Source organism: Epinephelus lanceolatus, chromosome 13 (assembly GCF_041903045.1).
Source record: "Epinephelus lanceolatus isolate andai-2023 chromosome 13, ASM4190304v1, whole genome shotgun sequence".
NCBI classification, from domain to species: Eukaryota; Metazoa; Chordata; class Actinopteri; order Perciformes; family Serranidae; genus Epinephelus; species Epinephelus lanceolatus.
The window spans coordinates 17,222,540-17,236,453 of NC_135746.1; the positions used below are offsets into that span (position 1 = coordinate 17,222,540).

The following is a 13,914-nucleotide window of genomic DNA, read 5'->3' on the forward strand; positions in this document are numbered from 1 at the left end:
CTAGTACTATTGGCACTTCAGACAACATGGCTGCATGTACTGGTGAAGCCAGTTCATGTGGATATTTTAGGGAATTTTATTTACAAAATCAGGACAGATTTCAACAGAAAAAAATCTCACATTTTCATGTTAACTTTTGTCAGCTGGGTCTGAAAAATGACTTTGAATGTCGGCAATGAATTTGAAATGACACACTGAGTCGAAGCAGGTGAATGATGATCACAAGATTTCATTTATTTTAAAAACGGAGGGCTTCAGCATGAATTACTTTTTTTTTGTGGGGGACTGAGAAAATCAAATTTCAAATTGTGAACTATGAACATGAACTAGTTAATGTTAATCTATGTGAATTGAGCTGTGAGCTAGCTCTTGTGAGGTGTGAACATATGCAACATTGATTAGCACACTGGCTGAATACTTGCTTACTTTAAGTGTGCAAACATATTCCTGTCCACTTCCGTAACTCATAAGAAACCATCTGGCATGTTGCACCATCTAAAGTTTGCAGTTTTCACACCTGTCCCTTAGAGCAAAGCATCCACATGGTGGAGGCCCTTTAGTGTGTATGTAGCAGAGACTGCAGTGTCATGACGAAGCACGACTGCGCATGATTTAAACTTCATGTGATCTTGCCCACAACTGTTGTCATTACTCTGCAGCCGACTGATCAATGTAGGAGAACACACCAGAATTCATCAAAAACTATTCAATACATGTCTTTGCTTACATGCAAACTGCTGCTTTAACGAGGTGTTTGCATATAATCTAAATAATGATAAGCATATTTCTCAGTCCTCGTGTGTAAAAAAGGTGCTGTTTAAGCAAAAAATAATCTGCTGTTAACATCAGAGTCATTAAAAAGCTTCTCTCTGGACAGAAACAATCATTTGGGTGGCAGGCTACGTACAGTAACTGTAATTATGGACTCGGCTGGCTGAAATAATGAACATGCATATTCTGTAGCAGGAAGGTAATATTTGTAAACATGACCTTTAACGCAATGATGTGCTCAGTATGCTGTGTTTTAATGATAGTTTAAGACACGGTTGCGAAAACATCATGATGAAAGGTGAATCAGTTTCTCCGCCTATTTGCATGTGCTACGTGTCAACAAAACAAAACGCCGATATTCATTACAGAGTCAAATCATGTGGATGAAAGTTGCTTATTTATTTTTTGCATTTGACTTTACAGGACCTTTTCAGTAATATCTGCTCCTAATCCAAATATCCATAATGATCTAGCGACGTGTGTGTGTGTGTGTGTGTGTGTGTGTGTGTGTGTTTGTGAGAACAGCCCTGTGTGTGTGTGTGCGGCTGCTGTGGCCCGTATCAGGGCACTGTTCAGGGTGTCACTCTTGGTCCATCTCTGTGTCTCACTGCTCAGAGCTTGCCTTCTCAAGTGTCTAGGATGGACCTGAGCAGTTGCCATGGCAACCCCAGAGAGAGAGAGAGAGAGAGAGAGAGAGAGAGAGAGTGTGTGTCTGTGTGTGTGTGTGGGGAGTAGGGGGTTAAAAGGCTTGTGCAGTTTTTTCTGGAGAGGGTTAAGATAACTTAACATTAGAAATTTGTATCAGAAGACTAATGATGAGACATGACGCTCTTTGAAATAAGGATGTATACAGGGAAGTGCTTTCTTGGCATTTCATGATATTTACAGCAGCTTTTGGCTCCAAGTGAAGAAAAGATTCTATATATTACAAGAGGCTTTGAATGAGAACATTTTGTGATGAATGAAAAGCCATTTAAAACTGTGAAAGACCTTCCTCAGGTCAGACCTGAACAACCTGATGTCTGGTTAAATGTGCTGGATGTTTTCTGATTCGTTATATTTGACAGGACAATGCATCTGCAAACTTTAGGACGGTGAATCCGTTGTGTTGTGAAGAGTTGCTCTGGTGTGTTGAGAAATTTAAAACATAAATATATATATATGAATTGGAAAAAGGTAAATTGCTGATGCTCTTGTCGCCAAACTGTTACCTAACGGGACGCCCTTCCATACTCTCCGTTAAGATTGCTACTAGGTGACACATGCCTTACATCAGACTAAGGATTAATGTGACCCATTGATCTGACGGCTCATAATTCCTCAGCCCTGTTAGTACAAAAAATCTCCCATTGCACCGAAAGCCCACTTATCCAACAGCTAGTTACACAGAAACAAAACCACATTGCTCTACAGGGCCAGAACTCCAAGAATACGGTACACACTCTCCCACACACACGCACAAGACTTATTGTTATGCAGCATGCTTCCACACCATACTTTAGGGTACAGATATCAGGGTAAGCGAATCAAGGGCATAGTAAAGCTGAAAACACACCGGTGTAGCAGTGTGTCAAGTGCTGCCCCTGCAGCACACACTGGACGCTTTGCGCTGCAGCTCGTCAACAGACGACCATGAAAAACTATTACTACTTTAACTGAAATATCTCCACTTCCTCCACCTTTTCCATATCTTTCTCACCTGAAGAGCGGATCTCCAGAGCTATGACTTGCCAGGCAATGTCTTTTTTGGCCACTGTCTTTATAATGACGGGATTCTGGGTTGTTTAGCATGGGATATTTCTCGACCTCAGCAAGGAGTCACAAGGGACAGCAATTAGGGGTTGAGGATAGAAGTCGAGCTGCTACGGGAGCTGTGTGTACAAACAGAGAGCGAGTAGGGGAAATATGCCTTTAAATTCGGGAGTGGCAAGGCTGGAAATAGGACAGTTGTGTAAAATGCCGGGGGCCGTGCGTCCAGCAGTGCTGATGCGCATCTTGCCACTGGTGGTGTGGGTTTGTACACTGAAAATAATAGGGGCGGATTTTTTGAGGCATGTTCTGGCCTTCAGGCGGGTTACGCCCTCCCCGCTGTCGGAACGTGCAATGACTAATTAGCCATGTGCTTCTGTTTGGGTGAGCAAAACAAATTTTTGGAGAAACGGCCCTTTAAAGCAATGTGCATTTGTTTTCAGGATACCAGGCTATTGGAAAAATGGGCTTTCAGTCAAAAGGGACATTTTTTTTTGACAATTGGAGCTTCAGAATTATAAACCTGTAGAATAGCACCATGCGACTTCGGCCCTCCTAAGACTGAAGCACTTCTTTATAAACAAAATGTTCAATTTATGAGTGTTGGCCGTTGTGTATCATCATCTGGAAGTGACTTACATTGCACAAGTGTGCAGACAGACATCTTGTATGACTCAAATAAGTACATAGTTTTTTTCTGAGCTGTTTTGAAACTGCTGTTTTGTTGTTGTCTGGTTTGATACTCTCCTCAGTTATTGGCATTGCAAATTTAATTCCATGTGGTCATTTGATAGTTTGACATTTTGCAGTTTAATCTGGGTCAGTCACCTGTGATTAGGTGGAAAAAACCTAACACTGATGCAACGATCAATCAAGCTGTCTCATTAACATTTAACAGTGGACTCCCACTGGTTTTCATGGCGACTGGCATCAGCTTTTTACTTCTTTGACTAAAAACAAATCCAGAAAATATTTCCCTACTTCTGGACGAGTGTACAAAATAGAGAAAAAAATAAGCCGGAATTTAAAATGTCAATATATTCCATTATGATGATAAGGCATTTGTAGCTGCCTGTGCCTCTGAGTGCTGTAACGAGACAGGAGTGGGAGAGGCTGAGCCAAAGGGGCTTCTCCACAGGGGATCCAGACGCTGGAGACAAACCTCGCTGTAGTGCGGACTCAAACACTGATCTCAAAGAGAGCCAGCCATGCTTTCTCCTCAGTCCTCGGGACTTTGGTCTCGCTCTGTCTGTCTCCCTCTGTCCGGCTCAGCACATAGTTACTGCTAATCTACTGAGGGTGAGGCTAACACAGGAGCTAATGAGATTAGGACACTGTAGGCTTCTTTTCCTGTCTCTCTGCCCTGTGCTGCTTTCCATTTATCACTGGCTGCTAATCTCTGTGCCTGTGTGTAGCACTGCGTGTGCAGATGTGGTTTTAGACCGACTATTAGTGATGTGACTCAGTAAGAAAATGGCTGGTGATTAAATAAGATGAAGTAGGGGATAAAGCATTTTAATCCTCAAAACAGAGATCTATTTTCTGTGATGTATGATAGGATCCAGAGCACTGACACTTCACATGAGGAGAGGCAGCTCGGGAATTTAAGTTGTATAAATCTTTAAAATACTATTATAACAAAGAGGCATTACACATTACACTTGCACTGTTGAACATACATCAGTGTATCGTGAGTGCACTCGTCCACTCTTCACCTAGCAAGTCATTCGATCTGGTCCTTCGACACTCTGGACTAAAATATTTGATTTGTTGTCTTTCCCCTGAGGTGTAAGAAGAAACTCTGACCTGAGCCCATGAACTGTGTCTCCCTGTACACCAGCTGAAATCAATTACTTGTGCTGCTCACTGGAAGGCATCCAAACCCCTTTTTCCTGCTTCGAGGGGTGCTGTATCTAAAAAAACCCCACAAAGCAAGAGTTCCCCAAAGACAAACTCCCGATCTCTTTTTATCAGACATGTAAGAATCTTTTTATGTGAATTGTCTTTTGATTGTTGACCTTCTACATTAGAAATTCTGAATACCATGTAGTGTATGTCCATCTGCTAGGGCTACAATGTCCTTTCTATTACATTCAAAGCTTCTATTGAAGTTTTCAAATGAAATTTTGAATGTCTGTCGTCGTATTTTATGACATCACCAGCCTAAAAACCTTTTTTTTCCAACCTCAAACAAAATCCTCAATATGAAAGAAGTGATTCATCAAATTGAATAAGTATTTTTATATTTGATCAACATTCTTCAGTGAATAAATGTAATTTATGGTTAGGTTTATTCACTCAGGGTTCCCATACATTTTCAACAATGAATTTTCAAAACGCCTTGTTTCCCTTTACATATGTGACTGGTGTCCACAGATCTGTAAATATACGGATGATGCCTCTAGTGTCCAACGCAAGGAAGTGCATTTCTTTACAGCTGGATAGAAACCTGATAGGAACTACCTGTAGTAGGGGAGCATTCTCGGAACCCATCGGCTGTATTCGGCGTCTGACTTCCGGCAGACGGCGATACAGCCTCTGGGGGCAGACCCCCGATTTTTTGGCATTCTGGTTTGATCTGGGCGGAGGAGGCGAATTGCCGTTTCCAACTTCCATTTATATATAAGTAAATATGCCGAACCATTGTGATGGATTCAGAGTTTGCAGTGACGCCAGTTATGTTCTGCCTCGTTAGTTCACCGCACGGACCGTTTAACCTGGCAACAACTGCAGCCGGCTCAAACGTGATTGGTCAATATCACGCAGACTACAAACAGCCTACAGCCGGAAACCAGGGCTCTTCCGCTCTTCTTCCGGAGGCAAGATCTCCGGGGTTTGCCTACAGACTCTACATTCACTGAATGAAGAATGAAGAAAATAGCCTGTTAGCCAGTTAGCAGCCTGTCAGCTAAGCTAGCACACTGTCATGCGGTTTCTCCAAAATCCACCGCAAAAGTTCAAATTTTTTAACGTACCTGAGGTAAATTCCAGACCAAGACATTACGGAGGGGAGGAGTTTCACAGGCACATTAGATATCATGTAGATTCCGACAGAAATGAATGGACTTCTGGTTGCCTCATCTCCGTAAACATACGTAAGTGGAAACGAGGCGTAAAATTTAACCCTGTTTCCATGACTTTACTTAATTAGTTTAAAAATAGAGAGGCAGATCACTGGATGTGGCAATTTGAGCGCTGTTTGAAGTTGTCTTGTAGCTATACAGATGCTTGCCACGGTGGTGGAAGTCATGTTATCTGGCCTTGCTATGGCAGACGTCAAATATGTGACAACGCTGGCAGTCTTTTGGTTGTCTTGATCCATTTAGCATGACTGACCAGAGCTGCTTCCCACATGTCAACGTGAAAAGTTTTGGAGCAGAGCTTACATTCAGTGCGACTTGGGTCTACCTCTCCCTTGAGCCATGTATTATATTTGTTGTTTGAAAGCCATATTTACGCCATTATTAGACACAAACTAGGCATTTTCTGATCAGCGAAGTGCTAGTGCTTGCTAACTTTACTTGATCATTAGACATTCCTGCTGCCATCTTGCTGCATATGCCAACGTATATCATGTGATACCAGTGACATTTTAACAGGCACATCAGTCGCAGTGCAAGTCTGGATTTTAAATTCGCAATACAGGGATCATATGTCACGTAACATTAGACATGCTTTGAAATTTTCATGAACGTACTTTAACAAGAGCCAGATCATTGTATATTTAAAACTTTTCCCAAAGCATTCTTTCAATTCCAAATCATTTCCAGGCCTGGAAAACAATTTTCTCTCCAAGAATTTCATGACCGTGGGAACCCTGCTCATTAATTTGATGCTCTCTGACCACACTGAATCTGTTAAATATGCCCTTGTTACAATATGTAAACAAACCCCATCCCTGTGGTGTACTTTTTAAACAGCAAACACACCTTTTTTACTGGGATATTTCCTGGAAATGACATACAATATAGCCAACAGCAAGTAGCCTTGCTTGTTATTAGCCATGATAGTTTACCAGAAACATTCAGCTGCCTGTCAATCTCCCTCCAGCCAGCTGCCACTTTATTTAGGTTTTTCTTGTGAAATGAGAAGGTATCATAGAAATAGCTCCTCATTTCATCTTTGCAAATCAGCTGTTCCTCATTCATTGTGGTGCTTTTAAAGTAAAACACAGGAATAAATAGAAACACAGTGTCTGACAGAGGTTCAGCTCAAAAAAGCCCAGTCCAGGTAGGACATTCAAGAAGAAAACAATGCAATCAAGCTAATTTTGTTGCTGATGCTTGTTCGTGTCGCATACAGTTTGGACACAGGATGAAATACGGGGTTTAAACAGAATGAATAGACATGCAAAAAAAAAAAGCCTTTTAATGTTGATTAAGAATTTGAATATCAACGTTATGAATAAAGCTTTGAAGCTTCGATCTATTTGGTATGGACCTACCATGTACATCTTCTGCATTCTTATTTTTTAAGGTTACCCTTCTTGTATTCTTCTTCCCTACCTTTTTATTTTTTACTTTTTTTTTTTTTAAAAAATGTGACCTCAGTGAATGTGATGGGAGATCGAAAAACAGTTCTGCTTTTATAGCCATACAATATGCACAGCATATTTACAAGTTTTCTGTGTTTAAAAATACTTCATTACAAAGCTTTGCCAGAATTGAACATTATTGTTAAGTGACTTTTGGTGGGATCATATTGTGATGATCATCATACTGCATTTTACAAAGCGTGATGAACTAGCAGGTTTTGTACTTTACATTTGATGAGTCTTGTCTGGAACACATTGCGTATACTTTTAATTGCATTAAATGTCAATTGCATAATGTTATATGTGGCTTTACATACATGTCCTGTATTGTCACATACATACTGCAGGGTATATAATTCCTTTTTTCCCTCCCGGACATTCTGTTGAAGTTCAACATATTTAAATATCTCTGGTCATAATGTGCGGTGAAAATGATTCCCTCTGAGAATGTCAGAATCAGATATAGGCCAGGTAAGGCATTTTAATAGACAACAATGCAATCAAATTGATTTTGTCGCTGTTGCTTGCTCAGGTCACATTCAGTTGGAACACTGTGTAAAGTCGATTGCCCAAACGAGCATAAGCTAGCGTTATACTTATTTATTAGTTTTTGAAGCAGCGTTATTATGCAAGTAATTCTACTGACGGGCCTTATTTTATTTGGAATAGAGTACCCCAGGACTGAGTTCTAAAACCTGGAAATGAGTTAGCGTCTTTGCACTCCCGGTACCCTTGGCTCATAGTTTTTTTGGATTTGTTTTTGGTTTAATAAAACCAAAAATAAAATAAGGTCTGTGTTTCAACTAGGGCATTAACAGAAAAGTCGATTTGTCGACGTGTCGATGTCAGTGGCACAAGTCAACACCCCCCGGGAGGAGTCGACAAGTTGTGTGTTTTTTCCCTCTCTCTCTCTCTGTGCTTGTGTACGGAATGCAGTCGCTGCCTCTGATTGGCTTACGCTGATACTTTATCCTTGACTTAACCAATAGTCATAGTCACTTTATAAAAAGGGCGGTAACGTTGCTTGGCGCGTAGAGGGGAAATTAACACAAGACCACAACAAGACAAGAGACATGGCTGCAGAGAACGTAGAAGGTGATAGGCCTGAGAAAACGCCTGAAGTCCCGAACATACTCGGGTGGAACGTATGCAGAACGGACTCCGCGGAGGTCCGCGCGGACTCAAAGCGGATGTCCGCAAGCCCTGTGCGCGCAAAGCTCAGATTTTACGACCGTGCGGACCATGTGACTGCTCGGCATGTATTTTTTCACATCGCGGGGATTTTTCACGGACATTTTTACAGGAAACTACAACACGGAAGTGCGCTCAAGTATGTTCGGGCCTTGAGAGTGACAGACACACATCACGTGTGGAGATTTCCTTTCCTCCGCCGTGTGATGACGTCATCAAATGACTCGACTCGACTTAGACTTTATTGACAGATAAGTCGACCTGAAAAAAATCAAAGTCGTTAATGCCCTAGTTTCAACCAAGCTTGAGAGACTTTTCATTTTTTGTTCTACGACATAAAACACGCCAGTAAATACCCCACTTGTGAACTTTGAAGGTTTTATTTGTCTTAAAAATGGTGGTTGCTAACAAGTGGCTAAATGAGACTAAAGAAGGTCATCACTGTGGTGGCCACATTAGTCATGCGACCATGTTGTAGTTCATTTATAGCTTAACATTAGGTTTTTACTTTTGATTATTTCATTTAGGCTATAAAAATTATAAAAGTGGTGTTCATTTGTGAATGTTATCGTGCTGGAAAAAATGTGTAAGTATCATAAACATTAGTTTCCTACAGAGCTTATTTTCTGCAATACTCCAAAATCCTATGGGAAGATTCCATTGGCTTTTTGACGGGGGAGATAGGGTGACACTAACTTCAACATCACTCTACAAAAAATGTCATCCCTGGGGCACTTTATATAATGTATAAGCAATAAGAAATATTATAACCTGTGTGCTTTGTTGATGACATTCTTTCAAGGCTGCCTATCAACTGTGTTTGAATGGGAATTTCTCCCATTTGTCTGGGACATTGAAATCTTCTAGGACACATGGACCTGCACCAATGGAAACCTTGATATATTGATATCTAAAAATGTTTCTATTTGTGTTTTAATATTAATTTCAACCATATTACTGAACAATAACTAATAATGTAAAGGTGTCTGGAAAACAGTAAGATGAGTGTGAAAGAAAGAGAGAAGTCAGACTTTAGGGAAGAGAGAAAAAGCGGGGCAGAGCTGGAACATTGTCCATCACGGAACAAAATGTGTTGGCAGCCAATCTCAGATAGCGTCACGCTGACTGACAGGTGGCACGGCCTGTCAGGTCCCCAACACTGCAGCTGCACGGCAGATCATGGTCGATTTAGATCTGTTTTAAGTATTTGTCTGTGCTTTTCCATGCCTGTGTGTATCTCTGTGTGTGAGTTAGCAAAAGTAAAACTGTCATTAAATAGAAAATATTTAGAAGTTGAGAAGCAGAGAATGATTTAGACGATACCTGTAATCTTCTGCTGAAATAATACGGTGGAGTACAAAGAGTCTACGTAATACACCGCAGCAAACACACACACTTCATGAACACCGTGACTGAGAGGCACATTGAGGTGATGTGGCAGAACCACTCAACGAGCTAAGTGATGAAGTGTAAATCTATCAATTACTTACAACGTAAATTTCACCCACGTGAGCGTGTGATCATTTTTCCATCCTTCACCCTTTAAATGTCTGATTCTGCACACTGTCCATAAACACACACGCATCCTCTCCACACTGTATTTACCCTGATCCTCATTCAGACCATTTATCCACCACAATGGTTACGCAAACCAACAAATATGTGTGCGTAATTCCTCTAATCCATCCTGCTCTCCCTGTGAATGTCCTCTAGGCCTTTCCATGGGGTCTGTCTAACTGCCAGCGTGGAGAGGAGGGAAATGAACATGGCTTTACAAGCTGAGCCCACCCGGGGCTTTAATTAGAATGAAATCATTGGAATGAGCTTCAGCTACGAGCGGTCATATCAACGTAACCCTCTGAAGCACATAAGGTCTTTGTGCTGCTGTAAATGAGCTTTCACTTTTAAAAAAAAAAATCCAGGTTTGTTTATTGCGGCATCATAAAGGTGATGGATGCTAAACCAGAAAACAACCGCAAATAAATATCCTTAATTTTACATCCTCCCAACTGATTCTTGGCTAAACTCGCCCTCTGTCCTCTCCACGCTGTTCCCACAATAATTAAAAACCTCATAACCAGCAAATTATATCGTCTTCATCCGCTCAAACTCAGCGGAAAATCACTCTCCCTACTCCTCATTGACATGACTGTAATAAGCCGTGATTGACTGTGAGGGGGCAAGATGTGGAGCACGCCCTGCTTCCCACGCTGGGGAAAGCAAGCTGGTGCTGATTAGAGCTCCTGATGCTGAGGGTGGGAAACCCCGCTATTTTGAGGAGGGGGTTAAAGCTCTGCATTTGATGTGGGAAAGGGGCTTGTACAAAAGCTCTTTTATTTAATATTTGTGTGTCTGTGTGATTGAAAATCCAATGTCAAAATTGCATGTGTGTGTGCAGAACTTCCATGTGAGGTTACGTGTGTGTGCGTCGAGAGGCAGAGAGATGGCACACAGTGCGGGGGCAAGTGAACAGCAGATGCTCCCATTAATTAGATGTAATGATCACACAAGTAATAACTAAGAGGGCTGACTGGAGGAAGAGCTGATTAATCTGAATGGTGGCTAATTAATGCATTAGACTACATGGTATGAAGCCAGGCCTGTGAATCACACTGTCAGTTTATTCAAGCAGGACACATCGACCTGTATCCGTGGAGACTGCGGGAAGCCTCTCGTTCGCTTCATGTCTTCCTACTCGCTAACCTCAGACCTTTTTTTTCCACTAAAATGCAGCTTTTAAAACGCAGGAAACCCTGTTGAAAATAGGCGATAAACTGCTTTCTGTTTGCCAGCTCTGCATCAGATGAGTGTGCCTTTCTGTTTTTATTTCTGGTGTGGTACGTTCGACGTCACCAAAGTGGCTCCTATCTACTTATTCAGTCTCTTTCTCAAACTTGGAGCCAACTAAATTTTGAACAATGTTTGAGTGCTTCTTGGACAAAGATGGACAGTATTTTGTGGCAAACAGGCTAAAAGTAGCGCATCCACTTGTCATACGTGTCGTTATTTCCATCACTGCCAATCGGAGCCATTTGGAGCTGGGGCCGATTAACACCCATGACGGCTGCAGAGTCATTTGTCCTGACAGTGAATGCCAAATGTAACCTTTTCCATGAGATACAAAAGCCAGATGTTGGTGGGTGTTGAGACCTTTCCCGCTGCACAAAATACCCCACTAACATGACGGCGCGCCACAAAATACCAACATGATTTTGAGAGAGAGACTAAGTAAGTAATAGATGTATGAAGAAATAACCCACCTAACATTTTCACTGGCCTCCATGCTGCTTTACATTTTCTTCACTGATTCTTGGTCAAACCTTTCTGAATGCTTCTGACGGATGCAAAAAACACAAAAAACCGAACCTGTTCCGGAAGTGTCAATGACGAATGAAAGATCAGACATATTTATTTTTAGACGTGCGACAATCTCGGATGAAAAAATGGACTCAGTGTGCAAAGGCCTTACCTGTGACAGTAACTGTTTTCTGGCCTGTCTTTAGCCCCTTTCCCACTGCACAAAAAACCCACAAACACCTGCTAACATCTGGCTTTTTATGCAATGCGAATGTTTTTTATCACATTCACAATAGTCACGGGTATTTATCGCCTCCAGCTCCAATCAGCATCGATAGGAACATGACACCCAGGTGAATGTGCTAATTTTAGCCCCATAACTGGCAAAATGCAAAGACGCGCCGTCACAAAACACCATCTGTCTTCGCACAAGCAGCACTTAAACATTGATCATAATTAGTCTGCACCGAGTTTGAAAGACAGACTGAGTAAGAAATTAAAAGAAGTAAAAAGAAGTAACGTTTTCTTGCCTCCTGCTGCCTACTTTTAGCCTGTTCTCTGGTCTGTCCGTGGCATCAACGTATGCCTAAACAGGAAGGCATACTCGCCTTAAAAAAAACCCTGCATACACGCATACTTTTGGTGAAAAGGGGTATTAGTAGGTTTTTTGGTCCAGTGGGAAAATGGCGTCAGTGTTCATACATTCACAGCCCACTGCTCATCACAAACACCTTGATCTATCTCAGCAACCAAAGAATCCAACAGGCCTGACTCGCTGCATGAAGAGAAGGTATTATGTGTACTGTGTGCACTGACAGGACTCTGTGCGTGTGATTGTTCCGACATACCTTCTGTTTCCGCCTCTCCTTCCTCTTGTCCTCTGTGTCCTGCAGCATCTTCTCCCTCCACAGGTCGAAGAAGTAGGATGGATTGGTGTAGAACTTCAGACCCTCTTTTCCATCGTCCCTGCAGAGGGACAAAACAAGACAAAGAAATATTGTTAGATTTTGGTTGGCATGCCGAAGAATATCTGCTGTCATAAATGATAAACTGGATACGTTTACTGGAGAAAACAAGACATTTGAAGATAACTTTCTGACATTTTATGGACAAAATGATTCATCCATAGCTGAGAAAATAATAGGCACATTCAGTGTTCATTTTGTCAATGAAAATTTTGACACATAGTTCCCGCACATTTTCATGGACAAAATTCCAAAACCTTTCCAAGACTTTTTTCTTGCCACACATTTTACAAACATATCAGATCCAAACTCTATTCAACATTATTTAAGCTAGCCAGCATGCATGAAGAAAGAGAGGAGGAAACACAGGGAGAAAATGAGGAAACATAAGCGATGGTCAACAAAATGTCACTCATCGACGGATATTAGGGCAATGTTACTTTAACGGCTACAAAAAATAAATTTGCCATTATGCTACATTACATGGAAAGTTATCCATGGAAGATTACTGCAACAATGTCGTTCCACAAAAAAAGAAAATCCATGACTTTTTCAAAACTTTCTGTAATTTTTACTAATTCCATGACTTTTCCAGGCCTGGAAAATGTGAATGTGAAATTCTAAGACTTTTCCAGGTTTTCAATGACCATGGGAACCCTGTTGACAGTATTTGTTAACTGCGTTTTGTTTCATGACTATAAAAAAGGTGAATGAAAAAAAGTACTATCAACAAAAGTTATGGTAAAATCTCCAGTCATTATGCCCGAATGAGTAAAGATGACACAAAGTAGTTGCCTGTGTTTGGTATGAAATCTAAGTTAGGTCACAGTAGCCAGCTCAGAGCATTGGTTGTTTTCCTATTGGGTAGTTATTTAAGATGGCGACTTTCTGTCATTTATCAGAAGACTGAGGACAAGCTGTAGGCCTGAAACATCACTCTGTATTAAAATCTGTCTTGACAGGAGCTACTTAGTGTGCGGACTTATTTGTTTTCTACTTTGCTAGATGTTTCTTTGGTCCAGTACCCTCTCCATTGGACGTTGGGAATGTGCGTGTCTTTTGTACTGTTTCTGTTTTCCTATTTAACCAGTCACGTTAGCATTAGCTTGCCTCGCTCCAATAACATATTGTTAAATGGATCAGTGAGTAGGCAGCCATATTTAAATGAACTCCCTTGTTATAACAAGGCAGCATAAAGTAACATGATGCTTCATTTCAGTGTGAGTTTTAGCTCCATGTATAGTGAATGATGTTTCCCAGCTAATGCTTGGGATTAATTTAATTAAACTTCATTTTAGAAACTGCTGATTTAATAAATCAGATTTCAGAAGACCAGAGTCAGAAGACCTCAGTAATAATATGTGTTATTAAAAATACTGTAAGTCAGTGACATTCTCAGCCTAGATG

General features: G+C 41.1%; 1 protein-coding gene across 4 annotated transcripts in view; it reads right to left on the reverse strand.

The window, feature by feature from the left end:
• Positions 1–13,914, reverse strand: part of wasf1 (WASP family member 1) — a 116,693-nt gene that overhangs the window by 23,498 nt on the left and 79,281 nt on the right. For all 4 annotated transcript variants that reach the window (XM_078173808.1, XM_033648497.2, XM_078173807.1 and 1 more), the window contains exon 5: positions 12,391–12,508. In XM_078173808.1, coding sequence (XP_078029934.1) covers positions 12,391–12,508 — 118 coding nt within the window. The remainder of the gene's footprint in view (positions 1–12,390; positions 12,509–13,914) is intronic.